This window comes from Marmota flaviventris, chromosome 9, assembly GCF_047511675.1.
Source record: "Marmota flaviventris isolate mMarFla1 chromosome 9, mMarFla1.hap1, whole genome shotgun sequence".
Lineage (NCBI taxonomy): Eukaryota > Metazoa > Chordata > Mammalia > Rodentia > Sciuridae > Marmota > Marmota flaviventris.
This window is the reverse complement of record NC_092506.1, coordinates 66,183,185-66,198,603: the sequence shown is the minus strand read 5'-3', so window position 1 is coordinate 66,198,603 and position 15,419 is coordinate 66,183,185. Positions and strand designations below refer to the sequence as shown.

The 15,419-nt window shown below is 38.0% G+C and overlaps 1 protein-coding gene across 2 annotated transcripts in view; it reads left to right on the top strand.

Moving 5' to 3' along the window:
* Gab2 (GRB2 associated binding protein 2) overlaps window positions 1-15,419 on the top strand; it is a 191,380-nt gene that overhangs the window by 119,538 nt on the left and 56,423 nt on the right. For both annotated transcript variants that reach the window (XM_027942562.2, XM_071616531.1), the window contains exon 2: window positions 10,658-10,958. In XM_027942562.2, the coding sequence (XP_027798363.1) occupies window positions 10,658-10,958 (301 nt within the window). The remainder of the gene's footprint in view (window positions 1-10,657; window positions 10,959-15,419) is intronic.

Genomic DNA, 15,419 nt, shown 5'->3' with positions numbered 1-15,419 from the left:
AATTGAGTTAATGAATTCATAGTAACTTTTCTTTATTAACAAATACTAAAAATGTATGTCTGTGGGGAAATCTCAATTGATATTAAAGTCTCAATTGATATTGAGATTTATAGTAATATTTGGCATTGACAACAATTGGCCTAGCATGTGGGGCCCTTCTTAAAAGAGCCTGTCAGTGATTTCCTTTCCACACTATTTTTTACCCACTTCGCCATCAAGCTTTACCAAATTTGACTTTATTGTTTGAGTATACCATAATTCTTCCTGTACAGTCTTCACATTCACTTAAATTCTGTATTCACAAATTTATCTACTCACAGAAATTTATTCATAATCCTCACGTCAATACTTTTGGGAAATACTTTGGTATCTGAGTATTTGTGTTCCTCCAAAATTCATATATTAACATCTAATCCCCAATGTGTTGGTATCAAGAGGTGGGCCTTTGTGCAGTGATTGGGTAGGTCATCTCACCGCCCTCACGACTGGGATTCATGCCCTTATAATAGAGACTGGTGGAACCATTTGGCCCCCATTGATCATGTGAGAATACATTTATTATGAACAGGGCCTTCTGGTGTCTTGATCTTAGACTGCCAGCCTCTAGATCTGTGCAAAGTACATTTATGTTGTGTATAAATTACCTAGCTGAAGATATTTGGGAATAGCTGGTCAAGTGAACTGAGGCACTGTGTTTTCATGGTCAACCACAGACCATGTGCATATACAGAGAAGTGGAAAATTTGAGTCACCTGATGTGCATGTTTCCCACTGACATGGGACAAGGCAATATTCTGCCCTTTTCAGCTCTCATACTATAAATGAGTGTCGCTCTTGTGACATACTTAGTACTGTGTTTTTGGCATTTTCATGCCTTTTTTTTTTTTTTTTTGTAATTTCACTGCTTAAATCACTCTCAAGCATAATGCTGAGGGCTGTCTGGAATGTTTAAGCAAAAGAAAAAGCTGGGGTGTGCCTTAATGAGAAAATACATGTATGGATAAGCTGTGTTTGAGTATGATTTATAGTGTTGTTGATCATGAGTTTAGTGTTAATGAATCAGTAATAATGTACATACTAAATAAGATTTCTTTGAACAGAAACACACTTATAACAGTTGAAAAAAATGTGACCAGAAGCTCACAAAAACGACATCTTTATTTCCCTAGAAGAATAATTATTAACTGGTTCAGTGTTTGTGTTAACTTTACGACCTTAACTATCAGGAACAATAAGAGTCAACTATTCATTATTTTCTTCACCTGAAAAGTTCTCCCTCTAGTAATTTTTCTTGGACTAGCAAAACTCTCCATATCCTTTAAGACCCAATCCAAGTGTCACCTCATATGTTATAAGTTTCCCTACTCCTCTCAGGCAAAGTAGTACTCTCCTCTTATCACGCACAAATTGTGTGTATATCACTATTTAAACACTGACCTCTGTGTACTAAGTTACCTGTTGACTGCACCTGCCTGTCCCTTCCATAGATCATGAGGCCCTGAAGGCTGGCCCTGTCACTAACAGGTTTAATAAATGTTGATTGAATGGATGGAAGGAAAAAGAGAAAAGTTTTGTATGAGTAGGAAAAAATACTATGGAAAAGAAATTGAATTAAGGAAACAGCAAATGAGTCAAATAATAAATATGGCAGGGCACATGGAAGGGACTTCCCAGTCTGGGAAGTCTGGCTCTGGGTCTCAGCATAGTACCATGTTTGAAGCTTGTATTGATCAGATAGTGATCTGGGTTGCCTTAAATGAGAAAACATTTTGAGTCACCTAAACCAGATGATCTAAGGGGAAACCTGGCTCAAGGGTTAACTTTATTTAGGACTCACATTTCCCCAGGATCCATCTTTGAACTCTGCTCTTTCTGGATTGGCTGTTCTTAGGTTCCAAATAGCAGTTCCGACAACTTCAGGCCAATAATGTCACAATCCTTTGTGCAGTTACAGAAAAGAGCTTAATTTGAATGACACAAACAAAAATCCTAGAGTTGAATCTTAATATCTCTGAGCTGACTTGTATTGTGGGCCCGTTGCTGAACCCATCGATGTGGCCTAATCTATGCTCCAATGATCTACCCGTCATTGCAATCAGCTTTTTATAAAGAATGTGGGCTTTTCCAGGATATCCTTTGTTTATAGTGTCTGTATACTGTCTCAGCCAGGAGTGGTGTTATACTAGCAGGTATAAAGCTTTTGTGTATTTGTTTTTAAACAAAAGAGAAAAAAAAATGGGTGTCCTTTCCTTTTATTCCTTTGCTATAATTATCATTGAAGGCTTACATAATGCAAAGCAATTACCAAATACTGTGCTAAATTCTGGAGATACAAAAGCCTTGACCTGAGAATATAACAGTCTTGTGTTAGGTAAAGTTCATTCTGTGTTCTAGGAACAAATAAGATTCATTTGAAGTCGGAGAGACTTTATTACTGAGATGAATGAGTCAGGAACAAGTAACCATGCTTGCCATCTACTAGGGGATTTGCATTTGGGGAGTGCAGGTAACTTGGACTAAGAGCTGAGACTTAGATTCTAGTCCTATTATTGTCCACAGCCTCCACCATAAACCAGTAAACATGAATACCTTCCATCCACTCTGCGGTCAGTGTTTCTCAAAACATAGTCAGAAATTCATCTGCTCTAGCTTTCCCTCAAGCTCTTTCTGGGCCCTATCCTGGATCCAGGGGACAAAAAAGACATAGGGCTGTGATCTCTGTGAGTTGTTTAGCCTCTTCAAGCCTCATTTTTCTCATCTGTGAAAGGGTATCACATTGACCTTGCAGCACTGGCTTGAGGATTAAATGTGATCATGGATAGAAAACACATGGCATGGTGTGAGTATTCAGGACAAGCACCTTTTAAATTCCCTCATGTATTAGTCAACTTTGTGTCATTGTATCCAAATACCTGACAAGCCCAATTTATCAGAGGAAGTTTATTGTGGTACACAGTTTCAGATGTTTAGTCCACGGGCAACCAAATCCCATTGTTCTAGGTCCAAAGTAAGGAACAACATCATGGCAGAAGGGCATGGCAGTAGGGCAGTAGAGATAAAGGGGAAATGGGCTATGGGGAAGATGAACCATTCCAGGGCACACTTCCAGCGACCCACCTTCTCCAGCCATGTTCCACCTGCCTACTGTTGCCACCCAGTCCATTCTAACTAGGGTGGACTGATTAGATTACAGTTCTCACAATCCAGTCATTTCACCTGTGAACATTTCTACGTTAATCCCGGAGCTTTGCGGGGATACCTCATATACTAAGAATATACCTCATATACTAACACCTCAGAATACTAAGTCCATATGGTTGAGAGTAGCTAAAGGACTCCTAAAGGAAAGATAGCTTAAGAACCCTTCATCACTTAGGACTATTCCATGGACGTGTGTGACTGGTGTATGACAACTCTGGACTCTGAACCATTACTCTGAACTATCACAGGTCACAAGACAAGCCTAGTGTATTTCACACTGAAACATATTAGGATATAATTTTGCATCAGAAACTCTGAAGTCAGGTCAAATCCTCCCGTATCTTTGAGATATGTTAGAGCTGGAATTCAAACCACATCACTACCTGAGAGTCTCACTAAGAGAAATGTGTGTATGCATGTGTGTTATTGGTGATTTTTTTAATAAAGCAAAGAGTTTTAAAGATACACATATTAATATGTTCTTAATATATCTGACTAATAGTTTCAATATATTGATATCATTTAGTAACATCAGTTAGATTCCAATGGACTATAATCCTCACTTGAAAGGACTCTCTAGTTTATTGGCAGTTTTTTTTTTTTCTTACCCTCATCAGAAAGAGGGAAGTTAAAAGGACACACCCATTTCTAGGAGTTATGCAAAACCCTCTTCCAAGAAATGCTTTGCCCCTTCTACAATTTTAGCCACAGGACACATAAGATTTGACATCTGGAAAGATGATTTGAGGGTATACAAAAGTCCTTAGTCATCAAAGAAGAGTTCTGTTATCTTTGGTATAAACCTAAGTCAGGGCAGAAGTTTCAGGGCTGGAGTTTCAGGGATAAAACTCAAAAGGGGTTCTTTCTAGTTAATACTTGGTCATTCAGAAGAACACAACCCTCTATTCCAAGAATCTGAGTAATCTGATTAGTGAAGTGTTCCCATGTCAAATTTTCATAGGGAAAAATACATGAGGCTTTGAAGGGTTGGAAGAGACCTGAGTGTCCTGTCCATCTGTTGACCACTCCTTAAGCTGCTCTACAGTCTCCCCCAACCCCTCTTCCACCCTTGTCCTAGGGGTCAGCAAGAGGTCAGCAAACAAATTGGAACATAATTATGTGGGTTTGCTGACAGATTGTCTGTGGCTACTTTGATGACTACTATGGAATTGATTAGTTATGACAAAGATTGTGACCTAAAAGATCTAAAATGTTCACAAGAAATTGCTAACCTTTAGCCTAGGCTGTCTCCTTTAGAATCTCCAGTGCTGAACATTCTCCAGTTTCTAAGTGATCTGCTTTGGGCCACTTCTGTAGGAAGTACTTGGTTTATTTAGGGAAAAAAAAAAAAGTCAGAATTTGCTTTTCCACAGCATTCCCCTCCTGGTACCAGACTAGTTCAACTTCAGTATGCTGAATCTCCTGAAATAAATCAACTTGCTCTTCCACATGCCAGCAGCCCTTCACCTAGAACACTATGATCGTGACCCCAGGCAGAGTCCCTCGGAATGCATACATGAGAGGACTTCAAGTCCCTTCAATACCACCCCAACAGAACAGAACACTCCTAGTATAATTTGGTCATTGTGAAGCTAAATGGGGACCCACTTAAGCTTTCTGGGTGCCAAGAGCATTAGAAGGAAGCCATAGCCTTGTTCTGCACACTTTGGGATCTTTGGACCTAACCCAAAGGACAGACAGGTTCATGTGACATGTACAACAGCTCAACAGCCAGAAGTGATGCAACTTTCAGGACATATGTACCCATATTTGTGCCTCTGTGGTCTGAATGATTGTGAAATGTTTTGTTTTCTGACAGGATTTGGGTACACAAGGAAAATAGTCACTTCTGTTTCATCAGAGAAAGTGGCAGCATACCCCTGATTCTAGACACAAATTTTGTGTTGTAATTTTATTGACAACAGGCCCCATGCTGCATATACTTTCTTAAGCCCTATTGTTAAGTACATTGACTTTGCATGTCTTCCCCTCTCTGTCTCCATTATTGCTGTTCTCATTTAGACCATCGTCTTTTCTTACAATTGTTGAATATTGCAAGTTTCCTAGTTTTCTTGTCTCTTATTTTTCCTTTCTCTGGTTTGTCTTCCTCACTGAAAATGGAGAGCACAGTAACATTTAATACATCTCCATTGGTCTGTACTCTTCAGTGTCTCCTGATTACTAATAAAGAAGGGACAAAACTTCTTAGGGGGACATTGGAGGCTTTCCAGGACCTCCAAACTCTTTCCTTTCCACCTTTCCATATTCCAGAGAGACTATTTCACATTCTCTGAAACTTTCTTATGTTTTTCCAGGCCCAGGTCTTAGTCATACTGTGTGTTCTTTTTTAAAAAAAGTCCTTTTCAAAACCATACAGCAAACCCTATTTTCCTCATTGTTCATAATCATTCCTCTCTCTCTCCTCTTTCTCCTCCCTCTCCTTTTCCCTCTCCCCCTGCCTCTCCCCTTCACTATTCCCTTTTCCCTTCCCTTTCTCTCCCTTCTTTCTTGACTCCATCCCTTTAAGTTTGAGTTTCAGTGGTCTAATAACATATTATGTCTCTTTTTTTTTTTTTTTTGGTACTTAGAAAAATCCACTTTTTATGTTAGGGATATGTATTAATATCTCATCTTCTTGCAACTTTATAAATATTGTAATTCATTCCAAGGAAATATTTGAGTCTTCTGTCTTGTCTTTGTCCCCCAAAGCACTCAGCAAAATTTATGCTTTTTAAAAAAAAAAAAAATTGAATGCTATGGAAGAAGCTTGTTGATTTGTCACAAAAAAAACAAAGATTTCCACCAATTTTTCTAAACATTATATAGTTTTACATTTAAGTCCATGACATATCTCCAGTTAGTTTTTATATAAGGTGGGAAACTTAGATTGACATGTTCTCCCATCCCTCCTCTTATCATTCAACTGCTTCCGCAACCTTTTGTTGCAAAAGCTGTCAAAAACAGTTGGGCAAGCCCAGAATGTAATCCCAGCAACTCTGGAAATTGAGGCAGGAGGATTACAAGTTCAAAGCCAGGCTTAGCAATTTAGCAAGGTCCCAAGCAACTTAGTGAGATCCTGTCTCAAAATAAAAATTAAAAAGGACTGGGGATGTAGCTCAGTGGTAAAGTGCCACTGGTTCAATTCCCAGTACCAAAACAAAAAACAGTTGGGCACGTTATATGGATCTAATTCTGGGTTCTCTTTATTACTTAGTCTTCATTACTATATATAATGAGTCTTAAAATATGGTTTATTGATTCCTCCCATTTTATTTTTATTTTTCATACTTGTTTTAGCTATTGTACTTCCTTCCTTTGTCTTTCTAATCTTGTCTGACCTCTACAAAAATTCTTGCTGGAATTTGATAAGACTTGTAATAAGCCAGTACATCAATTTGAGGAGAAGAATTATGTTGAGTCTTCCAACATAGTCTGTGATCATGGTATGTCTATTCTCTTAGCTTTTCTTTGTTGTTTTTTTAATAAGAATTATAAGGTTTTCATCATATGAAATTGCTGCACGTGTTTTACACTTTTTTCATTAAAAAAAAAGGTTTATACTTTTTTCATTTAAAAAAAAAAAAGACTATCATAAATGCTGGGCTTCCATGCACACTAAGCAAGTATTCTACTCCTGAGCAACAACTTTAGCCCACTTATTTTTATTATTCATTCCCACACGTTCATCACTATTTTTCTGAGAGCTTTGTAATAAATTCATTTATGTTGAATTTTGTCAAATATTCTTTCCTGTATTGATATGATCATGTAATATTTTTTTCTCTTTTCTTTCAGCTGGTTAATATGGTACATCACATTGATTACAAATATCAAATCTACCTTACCTCTTTAGAATTTACCCCACTTGGCTTTGTGTTTCCTGGATTCTCTCTATATTTTATTTTTAATTTCATAATCCATTTTGAGTTAATTTTTGTATGAAACTTTGTTTAGGTATTAGAACAGACTCAAAGAAGCTTTCTCTTTAATAGCATATTCAGGATCATGTTTTCATATTCTCTTTGCATTATGTTTTAGTAGTCCAACAGTCAAGAGTAACTTCATTTCTGTATTATTGGGCACTTTTCAGCCAAATTTCCCAAACCTATTTATAAATATTATGTAGTCACTGCAACTATCAGAATGAAAGGTACAGATGCTAAAGAGCTCATATCACAGAGCATAAAATGCATACCTTTATCTTATTCTTTTTTCTGTAATCCTCTTGCTGTCTTCTTTCATACTTCCTACTATGACAACTTACAATATTTAAAAATTGCAGTTATTAGTTTGAATAAATTAACATATTCATCAAATGGAGGGAAAAAGTCAACAGATCTTTACTGAGTTCCCATATGTTTGTTAAGAACTCTGCCAAGTAGCTGTTTACCACACAAGACCCTAACCTCAAGATGCTCAGAACTTAAAGAGGAGAAAAACAAAAGGAACTGAAATCCCAAATTTGGAGAAAGAAATGACAAAATAGAGAAAAATGTAGGTTATTAAAGGGACACAAACTGGGCAGGTGGTGCCCACCTGTAATCCCAGCTACTCAGGAGGGATGCCCTCAGTGATCTAAAACCTCCCACTTGGCCCCATTTCTCAAAGGCTCCACACTTCATCATAGCATGATGGACTGCAGAACAAGCCTTTAACATGTGGGGACACCTGGAGAACATTTCAGATCCAGACTATAGCACAGATGTAGGCCATTGTGAGGATGAGACTTTTATTCTGAGTAGATGGATAGCCATTGGAGACTTTGTACAGAGAAATGGCATTCTGATTTACATCTTGCTTTCTGGCTTCTATATTGGAAATAGATTGCAGGATGGAAGGGGAGAAACAGGAAGACTGCAAAATGGTGAATGATACCAAGTGAACAGCAGTGGAGGTGGAGAGACATGATCAGCTTTTGGATATATTTTGAATTATTTAAACTGATTTGCCAATGAATTGAAATGTAGAGTATGAAAGGAAAGAAGCAACTATGACATCAAGATTTTTGGTCTGAGCAACTGGAAAGCTGGCATTGCTGTAACTATGATAGGAGAAATAGCAGGAGGAAATGGTCTAGAGAATATAAGAAGCTTGGTTTTTAACACAGTTTGAGATGCCTGTTAATGAAAAGTTGGATATAAGATTTGAGTTCAGCAGATGGGTCTGGGCTAGAAATACAAATTTAGGAATTTCAACATTTAGATGGTTTTAAAGCTGTTCAACTGAATAAAACAACTTGAGTGGGTGTAGAAGATAATGAATTGTACAACTAAGCATCGGGCCATCTCAGTGCTTAGAGATTAGGGAGAAGCGGAAGAACCAGCACTGGAGTTTGAAAAACAGTGCTAGAAAAATAGAAGGAGAATTGAGAATAGGTGATGAAGCCAACTGAAGAAAGTGTTTCATGAAGGACAGAATAATAAACTGCTATCAGATGTTCCTGAGAAATCAAGTGAAGGCCCAAGAGTTGATTTAGCAGTATTGAAATCTTTGAGATCTTTGAGGAGCTATTTCAGTGGTGGTGGTGGTTGGGGACAACAGAGCTTGATTAGAGGGCTTTCAAATGGGAGAGGAAATAAAAATGAGTAGTATAATAGAAAGCTCTATTAAGTTTTAATTGTAAAGAGTAATAGAAAACAATCATAGTTGGAGAGGAATATGGGGTTAAGTCAGCATTTTTTTTTCTTTAAGATGGGAGAAATTGGTATCTTCATGGGAATCATCCTAGTACGAAGGGAAATTAATCATTATGGAGAGGGAGCAGTTGTTAAGTGAAATCCCTATGTATGTGAGAGGATGTGCACAAATAGAAGGTTGGCCTTAAATGGATGAACTGTCTCTGCTCTAGAAACAGAAAACATGGCTACAATAGCAGGCAGATTGGTAAATGTGGGGATTCAGGATATGTGAGTTTCTTCTTGATTGCCTGTATTTTTCTTATGAAATAAGGAGTAGAGATTTTGGAGATGTAAAGAGAGAGAAATCTATAGCTGCATTGGGAGCAAGTGGGATAGACAGAGCATTAGATTAAGCCAGAGGTTCTAGTTTTGCCAGATAAGTAAGAGAAATGGGAGAAAGAAGCAAGGAAATGATTATAGTGATGGATCAGAGACCAAAGTTGGATAGGAGAGAAATGAAGACAGTGAAAAAAGGCAAGGGTGCAAAAGTGGTAGAATCAGTGGAGTATAGATACCTTGGGGTCTAAAGAATTGTGATAACAATTAAATCCTGGCATTTGTGTTGCTTTGGGTTTGTATGCAGAGTGCTTTAGTTGTATTTGCATAATAAAGACCCTATGTGGTAGGTCAGGTGGATGGTGAAGTTGGTGATAATGATTCTCATTATGTAGATAAGGCAAGATCCAAAGAGGTAAAAGATTTAGTCAAAAATCATGCAGCATGTTGGTGGAAAAGCATTCACTCACCAGTGTAAATAAAGTTCTCCAGTGTAAATAATCTTTTTACCACTCTGTGTGGTGTCTGCTCACAGATTACTTAGTCTTATTGAAGAGAAGAGATGTAGAACATAGCATAAGGGAATATGTAACTAAGCTTTAGATTCTATAGTATGGCATGATATAAGGAGTTTATTCATTCAGTTGAGTGCTTGATATTGTAAGTCCTAGAGATATATATTGCAGTGGGAAAAAAAAGTCCTGAAGTTACGAGATTCAAAGAAGTTTTAGAAGCATTTCTCTAAGACATCATAATTTGATAAAAAGCACATTGTAGGAAGTTAGGAAACTTACTTTTCCACTACTTGCTGTGTCACATCATTGCTTTAACTTACCATACCTTAGTGGGGTTCCCCATCTAAAACAGGAATTCCACATCCTATTTTTTGGTAATAAGATTGTTTACACAGTGAAATGCTGAACTAATGTGCATTTTTAAAATCATCCTTCATTTTTGAAACTCTGGGGAAATCTGAAATGGAAATGTAGACTGTGAGCAAGCAGTAGGTTTAGGGGTCTCCATTCTTAACCTGATATTTGAGGACCTAAAACAAGTTTTGAAATTGAAGCACAGTGGTGTGCATCTATAATCCTAGCTCTTCTGGAGACTGAGACAGGACTGCAAGTTCAGGGCCAGCCTGGGCAATTTAGCAAGACCTTGTGTCCAAAAAAAATGTTTTTTTCTGTACCAAGGATTGAATCCAGGGGCATCTACCACTAAGCTATACCCACCCCAGACCTTTTTAATTATATTTTGAGATAGGATCTTGCTAAATTGCCCAGGCTGAACTTGAATTTGTAATTCTGCCTGAGTCTCCTGAGTGGCTGGGATTTTAAGCACATGCCACCATGCCCAGCTTCAAAATAAATATTTTAAAAGGGCTAGGAATGTAGCTTGATGGTAGAGCACTTACCTAGTATGCATGAGCCAAAAATATTTAAAAAACTTTTTTAAATACCTAATGGCATTTTCCCCTTCTTGCTCCTACCTGATGTATTTAGGCCTGGAAGAAACGCTGGTTTATCCTGCGGAGTGGCCGGATGAGCGGCGATCCAGATGTTCTGGAATACTACAAGAATGATCACTCCAAGAAACCCCTGCGCATCATCAACCTGAATTTCTGTGAGCAGGTGGATGCAGGCCTCACCTTCAACAAGAAGGAGTTGCAGGATAGTTTTGTGTTTGATATCAAGACCAGCGAGCGCACCTTTTACCTGGTGGCTGAGACAGAGGAGGACATGAATAAATGGGTCCAGAGCATCTGTCAGATCTGTGGCTTCAATCAGGCTGAAGAGAGCACAGGTATGAGAGCAAACACAGGCCTTTTCCAGAAGGGGCAACGATGAGGCGGCCAGACTCAAGCTAAGGTTTCCTCTTTGGCAGGAGTAATAAGCAAAAGATTAAAATGTGAAGGAATTGGCTAAATATTAGAGGGATACCTGGTGATAATAATGTTCCAGTGGAAAAACCAAGAAATGTTGGGTTTATGAAGCTAAAAGTATTTTGTGATGTTTCTTCAAGTATATTGATACCACTGCCATTTCTCAGACTTCAACCTTTCTCCCTTTCCCTCAGCTCTCTAGCACCCTGTGCTGTTACCTGTCAGCCACACCATAGGAAACTTTCACCTGACTCCTTCTCTAGTCCATCTCTCTTTCCTAGCCCATTTTTTCAGACCACCCTGCACAGTGTGCTCATTTGTTTATTTGGCAATTTTTGTGGGTTATTGATATATAATACTGTTTTCATTTATATTCCCTTAGAAGGGGACAAGTGAGAAGGTGAAATACTGATTTTATGTTCAGGCTTTAATAACTGTCACAAAAAAATTGCTCAACTTTTGAAATGAATTTTAAATTGCAAAAATGCTCCTTGGCACGGGCATTTGTTTGGGTTCATATCAAGCTCTCCAGGATGGCTGAGGAGCAGATTTTTTTTTTTTTTTAATAGGTAGGCAGATAGTCAAAATCAGTAATTCAAGCTTTGGTTGCCTAACAGAAAATGGAGGAGCAACATTTAAAAACATTGGTGCCAAGGACCCATGCCAGATGAATTAACTAAGAATCACTGACTAGTGCACCTAGGCAGTAGTATTTTTTAGGTTTTTTTGTTTGTTGATTGAGGCTGGGCTTGACTACTGGACCTGAATACAGAATGCACATGCTAAAGCATTCTACCACTAAACTATCCCCTAGCCAAGTAGCAGCACTGAGTAACAAGGGTCCCGTCTCAGCAACCATTTCCTCTGACTATTTTAGGCTTTGAAGGCCAGATACAATCTTTTTCATATTCCTGTAATTGTTTTACAATTCTTTGAAAATGGAAGATCATTCTTAGCTCATTGACAGCATCAGCATCATCTAGAAAGTTCTTAGAAATACAGATTCTTGGGCCTCACCTCAAACTATGTGAGTTAGAAACTCTGGAAGTAAAGCCCAGCAATGTGCTCTGGAAAACCCTTCAGGTTGTTTTGATGCATGGTTAAGTTTGAGAACCACTGGTCTAATCCCTTGCCACTCAGGATGGCGTTTGTGGACCAGCAGAATCTGCCTCTATTGGGAGCTTGTTAAAAAGCAGAATAGAACAGAATACTTTCAACCAGGTTGTGAAAGTAGTACAGCAGCTTCCTATATACCTTTCACTGAGCTTTCGTTAGTGTTAACATCTTAGTTACCATGGTACAATTATCAGAACTAAGTGATCAACATTGGTACAATACTGTTAACTACAGGTTATATGGGTTTCACCTATTTTCACTCATTTCCTTATTCTGTTCAGGAATCCATCCAGAATGCCATGTTGGATTTATTGTGTCTGAGTCTCCTCCAGTTTATGACAGCTTCTTGGTCTTTCTTACCTTTCATAACCTTGACCCCTTTAAAGAATACTGCCTAGGCATTTTGTGGGTGTGGATGATGTTTCCTCGTGGTTATACTGAGGTTATCAGTTCGGGAGATTACTACAAAGGTGATGTCCTTTTCTCAGCACATTGGGTCAGAGGCAGATGGTGTCAAAGATTTTACTACCAGTCTCATTGACCTTGACCACTTGATGGAAGTAGAATCTGCCTGATGTTTCAACTGTAAGCTAATTATCTTTATTTTTGTGACTAATAAACATTTGGGAAATACTCCAGTGATATACAAATACATTTTTCTCCTTAAAATTTGCCACTAATTTTTGCATTCATTAGTGGATAATATTTGCAACAGTGACTACTGTGATGGGTTTTTGTTATTGTCGTTGTTTAATACAGTGTCTCACAAAGTTGCCCAGGCTTCCCTTGAACTTGCAGTCCTCCTGTATCAGCCTTCCAAGTCCCTAGGGTTACAGATGTGCTGCCACAGTCCGGCTGCAGCAAAATAACCCGGGGGGTGACAAACAACTTGTGTACATTGATACAGCAGGAGTAGGAGCCGTATATTGTAGGACCGGAGGGGTATATATACATTCCACACAGCTTATCTTAATTAACATAAACTAGATACAGCAGTCAACCAATAAGGAATCTCCACGCTTAATGGTTCGCTGGCGTTACTTCACAAACCACTCCCTCTGCAAAATGCCAGGCACCATCTTGACTTGTTTACAGACTCTAACAATTTGCAACATTATACTTGGCTTTTTTTTTATTTTTATTTTTTTAGTTGTTGATAGTCCTTTATTTATTTTACATGGTGCTGAGAATCAAACCCAGTGCCTCACACATGCCAGGCAAGTGCGCTACCGCTGAGCCATAGCCCCAGCCCTCTTTTTTTTTTTTTTAATTGTAGAAATTTTATATTCCAGTATAGCAATATCCATAGTCAGTCTCTTAACAGAGTACAGCAAACATATAATATATTTAAGTACTAAAAGGTATAATTGACTCAGTAGCAAAACTTTAAAAAAATAGCACATTTTGCCCATATCAACCTGACTCTTTCTATGATTTACCATTCAGGAAACTAGGACATAATGATTTTCCCATCAAAATCAGTTTGTTCACTTATAAAACTGTAAGTAATTTAAGATCCCTACCTGCTGAATCAGATAGCAGAGGGCCCTCTTCTGTAATATACTGTTCCAGATAGTAATATTAATGTCACCTTAAAAAAAAAAAAAAAAACTTGTGAGGGAAAAACTGAAAATTACCATTTTGTCTACAAAATAAGTGTAATTTATAGAGACCTGGAGATAATTCAAAGGCTCAAATTCTTAATGTGAAAGCAAGTAGAGAAAGATTCAAAATGGTAAATTTTTTCCTTTACATAAATGATAAGAGGAGCTGAGGTTGTGGCTCAGCGGTAGAGAGCTTGCCTAGCATATGTGAGGCACTGGGTTCAATCCTCAACATCACATAAAAATAAATAAAACAAAGGTATTGTGTCCATATATAACTAAAAAAAGAAAACAATTTTTAAAAAAATAAATGATAGCTATGATAAATAGGTGACAAGTCAAGTTTATAGCTAGTTAATCACTGAGAAGACAATTGCATTCATTCATGATGTTAGAGAAGATATAAGTACATGTACATGTCCCTGAGCTAGCCAAGAATCAACATGTTATTGGTTTACAGTCCCAAACTATGGCTATGTGAATTTGTCTAAATATAAATGTCTAAATATGCTAAATATTTAGAGCACTTGTTAGCAGCAGAAACCAAAACATTGTCATACTAAATACACAAGATATTTAGATAGGATCTCATTTGTTGTCAAAAACAGTGACTGGGGCTGGGGATGTAGCTCAGTGGTAGAACACTCACCTAGCATATAAAATGCCCTGCATTCCATCCTCAACATCATCAAAAACAAAAAAAGCCATGATTATCAGATAATTAAATCTGACTTTTTTTTTAAAATATTGCTCCAGGTCCTCTCAGAGAAACATGAAAATAATACTGAGGCTCTTAATACTGTTACTTTATAATTTACAGAAATTAAAGAAAAGCCAGAAGATAGAAATTTATGAGTGTCATACTCTTTGAATAGTGACAGTAGGATATATAATTAGAGATATTCTTGTTTAAAATAATGGAAAAGTGCTCATAGAGTAAACAACACTATATATATTTGGCAGGGGGCACAGGGGATTGAAGCCTGAGAGGCTTAATAACTAAGCCATATCTCCAGCCCTTTTTATTTTTTATTTTGAGACAGGGGCTCACTAAGTTGCTAGGGCCTTTCCAAGTTGCTAAGGCTGGCCTCAAACTTGCAATCCTTCTGCCTGAGCCTCCCAAAATGCTGGGATTATAGGCATGTACCATCACACCCGACTGTAACTGAGTCTTTTTAAGCCAGATGGAGTTGATTGCTGTTAAAACTAGTTGAGGTTTACATTAGTCCATCTTATACAGAAAGTGACCTGCCCATGAGGAGCATGAGATGACATGATTTCACTCTTCTCAGGAGAAATGTACTGAAAAGCCTACCATTGCCGCTGAAATCACATGTGCTAGGTAGAATCAGGATCAGATAGACCATTGAGCTTTTCCTTGCAATTTGAGCAAGCAGCAAAGTATACTGATACTGCTCTTAAAAGTTCTTTCACCACTAAATTGGGGCCTGAACCTCTAAACAAGGAATAAAGCCCTTCGTTTTCCCAAGGTTACCTTTAGGTGACAGAGTCCAAGAGACATGACTAGGTTGACAGTGACTCCACCCATGTATCAGTTGAACTTAAGAAATGGAAAGCATCAGAGAAGATGATGGCAGCAGTAGTTTTACAACTTCAGCTGACAGGTTGGAATAGCTCCCTCTCCACCATCATATCCCCAGC